At 35.8% G+C, this 14,689-nt stretch overlaps 1 protein-coding gene across 3 annotated transcripts in view; it reads right to left on the bottom strand.

The window, feature by feature from the left end:
• Positions 1-14,689, bottom strand: part of TPP2 (tripeptidyl peptidase 2) — a 123,243-nt gene that overhangs the window by 16,369 nt on the left and 92,185 nt on the right. For 2 of the 3 annotated variants that reach the window (XM_030888428.2, XM_045283757.1), the window contains exons 23-25: positions 14,102-14,180; positions 12,449-12,487; positions 2,744-2,895 (exon numbers count right to left, since the gene is read on the bottom strand). In XM_030888428.2, the coding sequence (XP_030744288.1) occupies positions 2,744-2,895; positions 12,449-12,487; positions 14,102-14,180 (270 nt within the window). The remainder of the gene's footprint in view (positions 1-2,743; positions 2,896-12,448; positions 12,488-14,101; positions 14,181-14,689) is intronic. The other variant, XM_004704292.3, reaches the window with a different exon arrangement.

Below are 14,689 nucleotides of genomic sequence, written 5' to 3'. Positions count from 1 at the left end.
GGCCTTTCAACCATCTTGAACTGAATGTTAAATCGTGCGAGGTTAGGGTCCAACTCCATTCTTCGCATCGGTTGTCCAGTTGTCCTGGGGCCATGGCATTGGCTCTCATTGCCAACTGACTGACTATAAATGTGAGTTCATTTCTGAACTATCAAATCTATTGCATTCATTCATATACCTATTCCTGGGACAGGAACCACACTGTCGTAACTACTGTAACTTTTTAATAAGTTTTGAAATCAGGGAGTGAGAATCCTATTTTGTTCTCTTTGTATGCTGCAGCTTTGTTGGACTTTATTAGTAATAGTTTTTTGTGGATTCCTTAAAGGTTTCTGTATATAAGATCATCTGTGTCATCTATGAACAGTTTTATTTCTTCCTTTGCAGTAGTGATGCTTATTATTTCCTTTTCTTTTTTTTCAGGCTTTTAAAGTGGATTATGAAGTGAATCTACCATTAAGTTTTTAATATTCTCCAAATGCCTAAGAGAAAACATGCTCTACTGAGGACTTTTATTCTTCCAATAGTTTTATTGATACAAGATTCACATATTATACACTTGCACAGTTAAGTAGTTCCTAAAAAGTTGTATCTATACCATCAAAATCAGTTTTAGTGTATTCTCTCCAGCACCTGGGTTCATTTTTGGCTTCCCAAATCCCTTCAACTTCCACCCTCCTCTACGTACTCCCTGATGAGCTATTACATCACAGATGGTTGTAATGTCTGATGTTGATCCTTGCAATTTCAGTTTTGAAGAATTTACACTGTGTTGTTAAGGATTTATGCCATCATACAATCAGTCAAATATTGACCCAAACACTTGGACTTCTGATGGAGATATACAAGCTAGTTTGAAGTGGGAAGGGATGTGGCGATGAACTGATAGTTAATGATTCATTTGTTTGGAATATTTTCACATTATGTTAAATGCTATCTTGATTCTGTTTCTAGTAAGACCTAGTAACTTCAAGGATTCATAAATAACCAACTATTGATAAAACCTGCAGCCAAAGAAATATGGCAAAAGTAATAAATTGAACTATGCAGACATTTCTGCTATGTAAAAAATTACCATATACACTCAATGATAAGCCCACCAGAATATCAGCCGAGGCACCAAATTTTACCACAAAAAAATACATTAAAAATGTGCTGAAAAACGGTTTATACACAAGCATATACGGTGAGCTGAAAAGCAGTAATACCCCAGAGAAGCTCTAGTGACAAATATAGAAGAGTTAACGTCTCTTATTAAAAACAGACAAGAACTTCCCAGTGGGTGTCTGAGGCTGCGTATCTTCAAGCAAACAGGAAGCCTCATCTTTCTCCTTTAGAAAGGCTGGTGGTTTTGCACCACTAATTTTATGGGAAGCAGCACAGTGCATAGCCTACTGTGCAGCGAGGCCGCCATAGTTCCAATGGTAGAAGCAATAGAATCAACAATATTTTAAAAGTTGAATCTGAATAATGAAGTAATACATTGCAAAACAGCAACATGGCAGTTTTCCTTTGTCTCTGCGTACTCTTATCGACAGGGCTTTATTGTGAACTGTGTGGCACACTCAAAGGTACAGGGAAGAACACACACTCCCTCATATACGACTAGATAGCATATAAGTTGTTATACTCATTCTAGAAGACAATTTGGCAAAACTTATTAAGATGGCTTAACGATAAATATTTGTGATTTAATAACTACTTTTGAGATGCTATGTGATTAAAAGAATTTGGAAACATTAAAAGTATATATGACAATGAGGGTAGGGGGAAGGTAGGGGAAGATGGGGAAAATGTATATGTGAAAATGTTCAGGGAGTATTACAAAGCTATAAAAAATATATGATAAAATGTTTTATCAGATTATAGAAGGGGTCTTCAAAGTATCTTTAAATTGTTCTCCCAAAAACTTTCTGAAGTCCCTCTGTATTGAATCTATAGATAATACCAAACCAAATCCATGTCAATTCTAAGCCATAGCAATATTTAAAATCATATTTTGATGATTAAAATGACAATCAAATAGCATTAAGAAAACAAGGACACAAAATTATTCACACTCCTATATGTGCACGGAGGTTTCAAAAATTCATGGAAAAATCCCAGTATCTTTTAAAGCTCTTTTTTCCAGGAACTTTTCTTATAATCATTTTATTGGGAGTTCGTACAACTGTTATCACACTCCATACATCAATTGAATCAGGCATGTTTGTACCTGTGTTGCCCTCGTTCTTTGAAGCTTCCCTTATGTTATTGCTTTTAAATGCCACCGAGTTGGCATTGACTTACGGAAACACCATGTGTGCCAAGTAGAACGGTTCTCCATGGTTTTCAATGGCTGTAACATTTTGGAAGCAAACTGCACAAGGCCTGTTTTCTTTAGTGCCTGTGGGTGGTTTCAAACCACCAACCTTTTGGGTAGTACATGAGTGCTTCATTGTGTACACTGGGCCTCCATACAACATTCGTACAGAGAACAGTGATTATCTTTGGAAGGAAGCCAAGAAGTAATTTTTTATTTAACTTTATAAATTTCAATAAACTTAGCTTCCAAGAGCAATTAGAACAAATGAGATAATAAAGATCACTTTCAAAAACACATAAAAGCACCAATAATTCTATCATCTATTGCTAACACTTTTTAATACACCCTATGCATATATATACACACAAATATACAATTGCTTATAAGTGGGAAAGTAAAAGTAAGTATTTAGAGGATTAAAATTCATTAACAACTTACTTTGTCATCCATTGAATTTTGAGATCTCTTAATGCTTCAGTAAATTCTTCTTTTAAATCTTTTTCTTTTTCTGAATCTTTTTCTTTGTCTTTGCTACCATTTTTAGTCTTTGATGGTGGAGATATTAGGTAATAATGAACAGGTATTGTATCCTATAAATGTGGAAAGATATTCTTAGATGAACAATGCTTAATTTTACTTATTTTAATTTTTTCAATGTGAACATCAAGTAAAATAAAGTACACTGGAATTGTGTTGTATTTTATTCTAGATTCTGAAGGCAACAATACATAAAAAATTCCAATGTATTATCAAAGTACTTTTCTCCCAAACTTTAAAGCATGGATACTTTAAATATCTTCTTTAAAATGAAGCTGTTAAGAAGAATTTTTTCCCATTTGAGTATATTTGGTATTCTTAGTATTCCTTGACAAACTAATGACAAAAGTCTAGTCAATTATTGTTATTCATGTTATCTGTCCCTGTAAACACCAAATGAATGCATATTAAACTAGCCTAGAGCACTGGGCAACTCAGTTTTTTTTCCATGCACACATATGAGAGGGCTTCCAAAAGTTGGTGATAAAAACTCCATTATCTTTTAATTCCATTTTTCCATGATTTTTTTTAAGTTCCCTCACACCTATGTCTGTGACTGAAGGTGCCATAAGTATTGATTTTGGACTAATAATGAGAATAGACTTTATATTCAGGAAAAATAAGCTAGTATGGAACACACCTTTCACATTTTATTCTGAGGAGAGGAAAAAAGGTTTAAAACATTTTAAAAAATCTTTTTCTTGCTAAGCAAATTTAAAGAATAATTTCTTTATTCATTCAACACAATTTATTGACCCTCTTTAAAGTTTTAACAGATTGGAAGAACAAATAGTTAAGATTCTTCTTCCTTACCAGGGGACACACCTTCTAGTCAGGGAAGGTAAGAAACAGACACTTAATAAATAATTTCAGGTAGTGATAAACAATATGAAGAAAGTAGGACCAAAGTGATTGAGAGTGACTACCAGAGTGAAGGTGGCAGTGTGCACTGCCTCATACACAGTGGCTCATACAGTGACACCATGTGACAGAGCGGAAATGTCCCCTAGAGCCCTAGGCTGTAATCTTTATGGAACCAGATTGCCATCTCTTCCTCCTGATAGGTGGATTCAAACTGTCAACCTTACAGTAAGCAGCCCAAGGTTTAACCGTTGCTCCCTAGGCTCCTTAAGAGGTAAGGTAGGGAAGCTAATAGACAGTACTAATGAAAAGTCAATGAAGTGGTATTATCTGATGCAAGACCTGAATAAAAGGAAGAATCTCATCCAGTGCACATATTGACAGTGGAAGATAATCTGAGCTTGTTATAGGGCAAACATAGTTGTACATATTGAGCAAGTGGGCAGTAGTCATAGTTAGTGAGACTTGACAGTGTATGGTAAAGAACATAGATTTTATTCTCAAGCCTGGTAGAGCTGATTTTTATGCACGACAGTGACAGAATTAAGATTTTTTTAAATGACTCTAGATAATGTGCAGATTAAAATCTTGCTTTTTTGTAACTCTGAATCCTAAGTGGGAAGTGGATTGAAGAGGGCAAAAACAGAGGTACTGCGAACAACTTATGAAGCAAACCCAGAAGCTCCAATATCGCATGGACTAAAGAACAGGCAGCGACAGAGGGTGAGAATGAATACCCTTGAGACTGTCTTTAAGGAAGCAATACAGCCTGCTGACAATATGAGGATAAACAGGACTAGTTAGAGAGTAGTTGGAGAAAAGATTAAGTCCAAGACTGGGTCCAAAACATTCACATGAACAGAAGTTCTCTGATCGAGAAAGAGAGAAAACAATGAATGTGGGATCACTCAACTCCTGAGGAAAAAGCACCATTAACCAGAATCATTAACCTCTGCTGTTGCTGAGAGGTGGCACCAAATGAGGACACAGAGTCACTGTCCTACTGGGCAGCATAGTGGCTGCTGGTTCCCTGGAAAAGAACACTATCAGTGGAATAGTACACGCAAATTAAGAACGAGCTGAAGAATGAATGTAATGTGGACAAAAATAGGCAACTTCTTGATAATTCTGTTTTAAAGAGAAACGAGATATAAGGGTTAATTACATGATCTTATTCTGTTCTTGCTTATGAAAGGCAATGCAATCTGGGGAATGAAGTAACATGTTATCAAATCATGTGGATTCAAAATACGCTGGATCTGTTTCTCACACAATAAACTAGATTTCCTTAGACTTATTATTTATTAAGTCAATTCTCAAAGTCTACCTTCAGGTTTCTATTTAAAATGCTGCTGAATTAAAATCTTACATTTATTTTAATTAACAATTTCTAAAACTGGAACAATTCATATTATCGAAAAATGTGCTTATTGCCTTAACCAAAGTACTTCTCTCTCCTCCACCTCCCCTATTTGTTAAAAAACAAATACTTTATAGAAGCCAAATAAAAAATAGGATTCCAAGTCCCTCATTCACCAAATATGTGTATATATATAAATTCTTTATAAATATATCCATCTACATACTTTTCACAAGTGATCTGTACTGTGAGCTTTAAAATAACCTATGTATAAGAGTAAATATTAAGAGCTACAGTTAGAGTTTTAATAACATTGTAACACAACATTATTACTATTTTCCTGGCTTAACAAAAGCACATAAAACCATTTAATGCACAATTCCATTCAAGTCCATTTTGAGCTATGAGGTGCCACTTTCTCCCTCTGAGGTCAGCAAGAAAGAGTTTGTAAACAAAGGCTAAGGTAAAGGGAATAATTAGGCAAAGGTCTTCTGCCTGGGCAAGCTTTTTCAGACCCGTCATTCAATCTTGTCTTACTTGAGGTTTGTTGTCTGGGTGGGTACTGCCTGGGCAAAGCCAAGTTAAGATGTCTGCAAAATCTGAGTTGAAAAATTACTACCAAGTTCTATGGAAATAGACTGCCTTAGTCCCATGTGTAGAGAATACAGAACATGCTTATCCACTAAAGGTATACATGGCCTCCAACATTTATTCTCTATTGATAGATTTGACAGATTTCTACTCTTTATTTGGAATCATTGTTCTTTGTGAACCTTTAGATATGAATGTGAAGAAATTGCTTGGAGGAGAAATGTGGATGTCTTTAGTTTCCCACATTTCCTCAACTCTATTAGCGTGAAGGTATCATACTTCAGGAAGTCTATGTGTTATAGACAATTCCTCCTCGGAAATTTAGAGTTAAAGCATTTGCTAGTATTGCTTTAGGACAGAGGAGATAAAAATGGGACTCATTCAATTTAAAATGAGAAATCTATTAAAAATCTAATATAGGCTTATACAAAATAGCAAACAAAGTTACCACTAAAAGCATAAAACATGAGGAAAGTTAATGATAAAAAGGGCTTAGGGAAAAAAAAATCTAGTCTTTATAATTGGCATTTTATACAACAAATATCTCAAATTCACAATCATAAATGCTAGTACGACAAATCTTTCAGGACAAGAATATTTATATCAAAATTAAATATACTTTAAATGGTAAATATACTTATTTTTCATTTGCTTTATCAAAGTCTTCTGTTCTTTTTGCCAAAATTCATTCTTACAATTCACTTAAGATCTTAGCATAGAGCTAACTTGAAAGAAATGATCTGAACTGTCAAAATGAGAAAAATTCTCATTATATTTTAAAGATAATCAAGAAGAATCTTCAGAAGGGAGGAAGTCTCTATAATAAAGATTTAACAGTAAGATTAAAAATACAGAGGGGTGTTATTCAAGCTCTCTACAAAGCACTTTAACAATGTCCAAATTCAACAGTATTAATCACAAATTCAAACCTACCCATCTAACCTATAACTATTCTTTGGAGAACATAACATCCTTATTTAAAATTTGGTTCAAATTTCGTTTCCTTAATTCTTAAAACATTAAGAACTAAATCTGTAATTTTTAATAGTTCCAAAATAACTAACATTTAAAATATTAAAACCACATCGAAGGCTACTTATGTTATTTCAATTTTTCATATTTCAATGAACTTTTTAAAAAGTTGATCTTGAATCTGAAATTAAATGTTAATGAAACCCAGAGAATAAACTTAAATTTTATGTAAAATACTCAATGGTATTTGTGTGTGCATTCATATGTGTATATAAGAGGCACCTTCAAAAAGCTAATGGGAAAAACTGAATTCAAAATGAAACTTTTCCATGAATTTTTTGAAGCCCCTTGTGTATATGCTGCTGTATAAGACAGAGTGGGACTACACTATGATCTCCAGAGTTGGTTACTTATGGAGACAAGTTCTTCTTGAAGAACTGCTGTAGGACTCACAGCTGCTGATTCTCAGTTAGCGGTTGAGTGTTTAGTGACCCCTGCACCAGGGATCCCAAACCACAAGGCTTCAAAGAGTTCACATGAAAAGTCCAGTATTTCTTACTTCATTTTTTGCCACAAGCTCTTTGAAGCCCCTTGTTTGTACATCGACCTACCTAATTACAGAGAGAGATAGAAGGTATTTAGTAGTGCATCGCCAAACATCCCTTCAGGCATTATCTAACTATTTAATACACAGATATTCTGGTCTTATCTGGTTATAACAGAAATCCTCATCAGTGAATAGGATACAGTGAACACATGAGCGTCCTGCAAGCAAACATGTTAATGTGTCACATGTAAAGTGTTGTACTGCTAGGCTCATACTTTTACAGTACATAGAAGTTCAAAAAAGGACTAAGCTGAACTTGGGTTTACAGATGTCATCCAGGTTCAGTTTAGGTGAATGCATTGTGTCTGATCAGGTTAGATAGTAATTCCTGCAGTGTGGAAGGTCGCAGCCTTGAGGCAGATCCTGGAATTTTGTGTCATTTGTAGCATTCTTTAGGACTTGCCAAAGGTGTTGAAGCTAGTCACTATTGGCAATGAGACTTAGCCACAGGAAATTAGTTTGTTTGATGGCCAGATTTGGGGTAGGGTGACTTTCTTTATGGACTCATGCAGTTAATGGACTCTGTTCACGATTGTCTGTGTAGACGGGAACTTTTAGAACACACTTTCTTTTTTATTTTCTTCTTGCTTTCCTTCCTCCCTTGCTTTCTTTCTCTTTCTGCCTTACTGAAGTGTAAACCTTGGTTCTTTCTATAGAACTGCCTTTAAGAGAATAGATGCGGTTCTAGAAAGAGTGAATTAAACCCGAGCTTCTCTATGTTTATTTGCAGAGAGGAAGAGTAGGTTGAGGTAGAATTAAAAATCCACAGGCTTTTGACAGGAGCCTTCATGGTATAGTGATGATGCTACATCAGGCTGCTCACCCTAAGGTCAACAGTTCAAAACCACCGGTTCCTCGGGGGGGAAAGACCAGATGTGTTATTCCGGTAACGTTGCAGTCTCCAGTCTCAGACACTCACAGTGGGCAGTTCTACCGTGTCCCACAGGATCACTGTGAGTCAGCATCAACCGGATGGCAGTGAGTTCGCGCTTTAAGCGTCAGTGGAAGTCTTCTTGGTCAATCAGTTCTTGCATGTCATATTGGTCCTCCCACTCTGGGACAGACGCTGTTATGCTCCTCAGATATCCGTATTTTATGGGATGTCACGGGGGTGGGGGGTTGGAGCGGTCGAGGGAGAAGGTGCCCTGGGGCATTGTGGGTATGCACTGAGCTTCCATCCATAAAGTGTACAGTTTGAAACCACCAACTGCTCCTTGGGAGAAAGATGGTGTTTTCAACTCCCATAAGCAGTTTCTGTTTTAAACTCACAGGGGCACCATATCCTATAGGGTTGCTATAAGCCAGCATTGATTGGATAGTAGTGAGGGTGGAGGGAAGGGGTTGTAAGAAAGTATTGCTTTTTCAGGTGAAAAGTGTTTCCAAGTCGGCTTGTAGTACTGTCATGTCCACTGGAATTTCGTTGATGCTATAGCAACACCCAATGTGGCTGCACATCGTTGATTAGCTGGGCATTGTTTTCATTACTCTCCAAATTCCAGCTATGATATTTGAAGATAAGAGAGCATATGCTTTTACATTCACCGAGTATTAGGTAGTCTCCTATCTTCTCATGAGAAACCCCTCAAACTCCCTCTTGGGCCATACAACCTTTTAGGTATGTAGATAAAGAGACATTTTTAGATCATTTATTGTGTTTAGTTAGATGTTTGGAACGCATCCTGTATAAAATGTATTACTTTCTCTGTGTTTCGACTTGCCCTTTGTGAAACATTCTTTCCTGAGCTCTTCATTTGTATATTTCTCATCAGGTTTTTGGATAGCCCCAGTCACTTGTAGTCACTCAACCTGGTTGGCAGAGCCTGTGCGCTTTACTTTCACCTGAGCCATTGGAGATAAGGCTGTTTTTTGTGGTTGTTGTTTTGTGTGTTTTTTGCAGTAGTTTAATGATGCTGCCTCTGGAAACTTTAGACCAAGCTACGGGTTCTCACTGGTCTTAGCTGTAGAGCCGTTGCTCTTTTCCTTTTACCTGCTGGCAAATATTTGTCATTTTGTTCTGATTCTTAACATGGCCTCCAATAAGTCCTGTTTTAAAAGTAAAGTAACATTGAATAGAAAGATATTGTTTTGGAAATGTTAATGGCAACATATGTACAAGGGTGCTTAATACTATTGAATGATGGATTGTTATAAGATTTGTGGGTGCTCCCAATAAAATGATTTAAAAATTTTAAAAAAAGAAGTTCAAAAAAATATTGCTTCTAGGATTTTAGTCATGCATGCATGAGCTTATTTAAAACATGTTTAAACATGTCTTAGTCTCGTTAGAGGACCTTCAAGAAAAGACGCAATCAAACTAGGAGCTTCTAATGGGATCTGCACCAGGTTAATTCACAACAGAGAAGTCAATTCAGAAGGTCCTGGAGACCGTATTTTGGGGGATCCCAGAGAGGTAATCTTGGTAAATTATTTTGAAAGATTCAGGACCATCATTGGGGCTTACTATGAATTTTCACGAAAATGGAGCACTGCACCGGTGAGAAAAAGAAGACAGGAAAGCTGCACTACTGTATTTTCCCATCACGACCATGCACCTGATCCTCCTTGAAGGGTAGCAAGGGCGGTCCCAGGAGAGTCTTGCTGGGAAACCATGGTCTAAACACCCTACAAGCGGATCCTGTCTTTTCAGACATCTTTCTAATCCCCTAAATTAAAGGACAATTACAAAGGATACAGTTTAAGTCACTAGAGGATGCTCATAATGCTGTTTTGAAGTTATATAAATGTGAAGCGTGAAGAATTCTTCAGTGAAGGGGTCGAGAGTAGGGCACCATCTTCAGAGTACCATCTTCCTAGATGGAGGATATGCTGAGAAACAATTAACTTCATGTTTTGACACTTTTGTTTAGAAAAGCTTCCTATAACTTTGTAGCATTACTTTCTTACTTAGCCTTGTATTTCACCTGTAATACATATGCTACTGGCTTATGTTTATCCTGTGCTATACTATCTAAGCAGTTTACCATATGACAGTGCATGCTTTGACTTATGGAGAGCACCACCCAATTTTGTATATCTCTAGAGTGTTCAGCGATACCTTTAATTTTATAGCTTCCACATGCAGCAAAGCTAGTCCTGGTGAGAGCAGCAGCAAGAGGCAAAGGAGAAGTATTGATTTGGAAGTGAAACAAAAAATGTTATTATACAACTTGAAAGTGGAAAATCAGTGAATGCTGTTGCTCAGGGTTCAGTCTTGTCTCACCTGACAACCACGATGATCCTCAAAAACACAGAAAACATCATACAGCCTGCTAAAGAATCAGCCCTGAAAATTATAAGGCTAATGAAAATATGAGCATCCTATAGCAGATATGAAGAAATTGCTAAGAATGCAGATTGACGACCAAACACAAGCAAATTCTTCTCAGCATTTGGCAATCACTACTGGAGGAGCAGAGCTTGCGTTAGACCCCTAAAGACAGAGTACAATCAGGCTACAATATGGGATGGCTCTCAGAACACCCAAATCACGTGTCATATTTCATGGCTCGTGCTGTGGCTGTTAGGCGATGCATGACTGTGTGTGTATAGAATGTTTAAATTATACAAGAGGGAAAAATGGACTTTTAAAAAAATAGAATTTTCTGCAACTTTTTTGAAGCACCCCACATACATAAACACACACATTGTTTTGCTTTGTAGTGTGTTTATAAAATTATGATGACTATTTTAATTTTATAATAAGAGCTTTAAACTATAGTTTTTACTGAAGATGGGGGAAATAAGAAGTAAACCCTAGCTGCTAAGTTCTTATACAAAGTGTTTTAACCAAGTAATATTAATTTTCCTATTCATTTGATACTTTCCTGTCTTATAAAGTAAACCACGATGACCCCACGGATGTCAGAGTAGAACTGATCCACAGCATTCCAATGCTGATGGTGTGGAAAGCAAGTCACCACATTTTCCTTCTCAGGAGTTTCTGGTAGGGCAAGAACCCCTAGCCTTTTAGTTAGCTGTTGTATGTTAACTGTTTGCACCAATACAACATAATCCAAAGAAAACCCACCCCAAAACATAAAATGTCAGCCGGAACATATAAAAGGGAAAAAAGGCAATGGCTTAAATGATATGAGCCTTTTACTTGTTAATGGTTTCCTTGTATACCTCCTCCATAGCAGTGCCTTTCAAATGATCTTCACCGTGACCCTAAATACATGCACTATATACATCAAATGAAATTAGTTTTGTGTCTGATGGAGTGACACTCTTTGTTTTATTTTGTTTTTAATTCCACTCATGTCCTATTAAATGAAGTGACATGGTTCACAAATGGTTTAAGGCATTCAGCTGAGAAATACTGGTTTAGAAAGGAGATATTTCTTTATATGGAAAGATTTCAAAAACTATTTAATGTGAACAAAATATCATTATTTAGTGAGATGGACATTTCAGGAGACACTAAACAAACTAAATTTACCTATTTTAAAATGATGCCGAGTTTCACACCACTATGAAGAGAAATAGAGTTATCTTTTACCACGAAACAGTAATTCTCTCATTCTTCTTATCATTCCTGAGTGAATTCAAGACATCAATTACAATGCACCAGAGTCCATCCAAATACATCTTTTCTCTTGACTTGAAAATGATCATCTCTCAGAGACCAGTTGCTAGTTCTCCTTTTGTAAATGTTCCCACTTTTTATTATGTGTGTAATATTCATCCAGCAGCCCTCCTTTCTGAACCTGCTATGTCCACTGCTGCCTGGTCTATGGCCTTCCAAAAATAAAAGCTGCCAGAGGGGGGAATAAATATCACTTTAAAAAGTTGGAGTACTATGTGTTAAACCGTGTAATTTCTGAATGTTTTGACTTTACAAAAACGAACTGTTTCAGTCTCCATAGCTAAATATCCACATTCACCTTTCTATCGGATTTAATATATGCAAAACCTAATATATTATTATTTGGTATCATCTTTGTACAAAGTAACGAATGATATTAATTTTTTTCCTATACACACGCAGCAAGGGCTCTTCCAGCAGTTTATGTGAAAGGAAAACAAAAAGAGAGAAGAGGTGTGTCAACAAGGACTACAAGGGCAGCTAAAGAACACTCAACTGTTGAATTTCAGAAAGAAAACTCAGGGGAGGTTTTTAGTTTTGTTGTTTGAAATCCTTATAATAGTGACAGAAAGTTTAACTAATGAGCAAATAAGGCTTTAACACAGCTTTTTAACAACTGACAATCAGTACCTTTTTAAATTTTCCTTGTCGTTTTGCTGCAGACTGCCCCTGGGAGTTAGAATGACATTCTGTAAGAAAACATGCACAAGCTACAAGGATGGAGACATCACCTCTGTCTAAGTTTTTTCTAGTTGACGTCCCACCTGTGTGTGTTACAGTACTAAGAAGGGTCAAGTCTATGATCCAAATGGCATGCTTTTATAGAAAGCAACATTGCCACTTAAAAATTTTTTTTAATGACATGTCATTCCTAATGATAATTGCTATTCAACTTTTTATTTAAAAAAATCAGTAGATTAAAACCTAAAATATATAGAGCAAAACATTTTGAACCTATTAAATATAGCCCACTGTCTACAGAGTCTGATTTAAAAGATGCCACAACAATCACACAGGCCAGTTTACTGTTATAAAAAAGTATCATTTAAAGGACTGTGAGAGCCAAGGTGAAGTAAGATTTTGGTTACTTTATGAACCATTTGAAACATAAGAAATGCAAACCATTAAGGTATGATTAAATAAGCAATGAGATAGGCACCATAATTATCTGAATAGCATTTTCCCAAGAAAATCTACCCTGATAAATAATAACTACATTTCACAATTGCTTCTGGAGGAATATAGTCAAGATATAACATGTTTCTAAATTACTCGAAAGAGTACGTTTAGCAACACTTTTCTGTTGTATTCCTCACAAGAATGTGCACTCTTTACAAAAGTTCTGGGTGAAAAAATAAGACTGACAGCTAGGCTCCTCATAAAATGAAATCTGGACAGAAAAACAAGTCGCAGGATTTCTTAGACCAGGGTCTATGGACTACTGATGTACTTCAAATTGTACCCCCAAAGCATGTACACAGACACAGTATAAATAGCAGTGAGAGTCAAGAAATGTTAAGAAATAATTTTTCAAAAGCCTCAAATTCCCAATTTTTGCTTCTATGACAATCAATAAATGACTTTGGCTCAACAGTGGCAAGAAATAAATATAATTTAAAAGATGTATTATGTCTGTTCAATTTGATAACTTGGAAACACTACCATGTTAATATTTTAAATAATTAAAGTGGTAATGGAAAATAAAAAAATAAGTACATACCAAAAATGTAGCATTTCTACAAAATATAGCATACAGGGCAATGCTTTCAACAAAAAAAACAACAACTCTGAAACTATTGATGGAGTCCTTATATTTAGCCTGCATAGTTATGCAAAATTTTAACGACAAAGATTTGAATAGGTATTAGATATATTGCTCATTACTAATAATTTTTAAAGCTACAAAAGCAAACCCAAATTTATGAAGGCGAAAATTAGATGAAATAATTGTAAACATGTCATATACTTAAGTTTGATAGGAATTTACATACAAAAGAACATTTTTCACATAATGATCAAGTACATTAGCCATGCAAGGTAGGAAAGGTTCAGGGGCACAGTATTTAGACTTGAGGGGGAAAAAAATGGTTTTACATTGTAAAAATGGTTTTACATTTTCACCACCACCAAACATTAATAAATTGTTACTAATAACTTGGAAAGGACCTATCTACATTTTGTAGATGTATGTTTTGCCCATTCTGAAAGTAAAATTAATTCCCATCTTTATAGAAATGAAAATTTTGGAATAAGATAATTTCCGTGAGAAAAACTAAGACTTACTGCTTTCTTTCCGAGTTCGGTCTTTGATAATGTTAAGGATCCTGAGAGGTAGCATCCAGGGCCAGCGCCCTTAGGTATCCTAGTGAGAAAATGCAGACAAAACAGGGGAAGGGAGAAGCAAAATAAAACATAAAAGGGGAATAAAGTAAGAACAATTCTATTCTGAAACAATTCTCATAGCTAAGATTTCAAAAGCCAGCTTAAAATAATAAACAGCAAAATAAAATTATTAGTTACATAGGAAAATTCATAAAGTCTTATTGACCAACCTTGATAGAATCTAACTTGGTTCTTTAGATTGTGTCCCCGCACCACCCCCCCCCCACACACACACACACAATATGTCTGCCTGGGAAATGGTCTCCTATGTTAGGTCCCAAGCATGATGTCCTTTTCCAGAAATTGGTTCCTACTGATAATGAAACTGGGGGAAAATCTGTCTTCTTGGTTAAGTCAGGATGTGAAGAAATGCACTCTGAAGAATGGAATCCTCGCACAGCTAGCCGTTTTTCATATAAAGTGTGACAGAAATATTTCTCCATGACAAAGATTTAAATACACAAGAATTTCTGCAAAGGCCTTGAAGCT

This window comes from Echinops telfairi, unplaced genomic scaffold (assembly GCF_000313985.2).
Source record: "Echinops telfairi isolate 266 unplaced genomic scaffold, ASM31398v2 ScPeMD7_7467;HRSCAF=8505_0, whole genome shotgun sequence".
NCBI classification, from domain to species: domain Eukaryota; kingdom Metazoa; phylum Chordata; class Mammalia; order Afrosoricida; family Tenrecidae; genus Echinops; species Echinops telfairi.
This window is presented reverse-complemented; position numbering and strand designations above follow the sequence as displayed.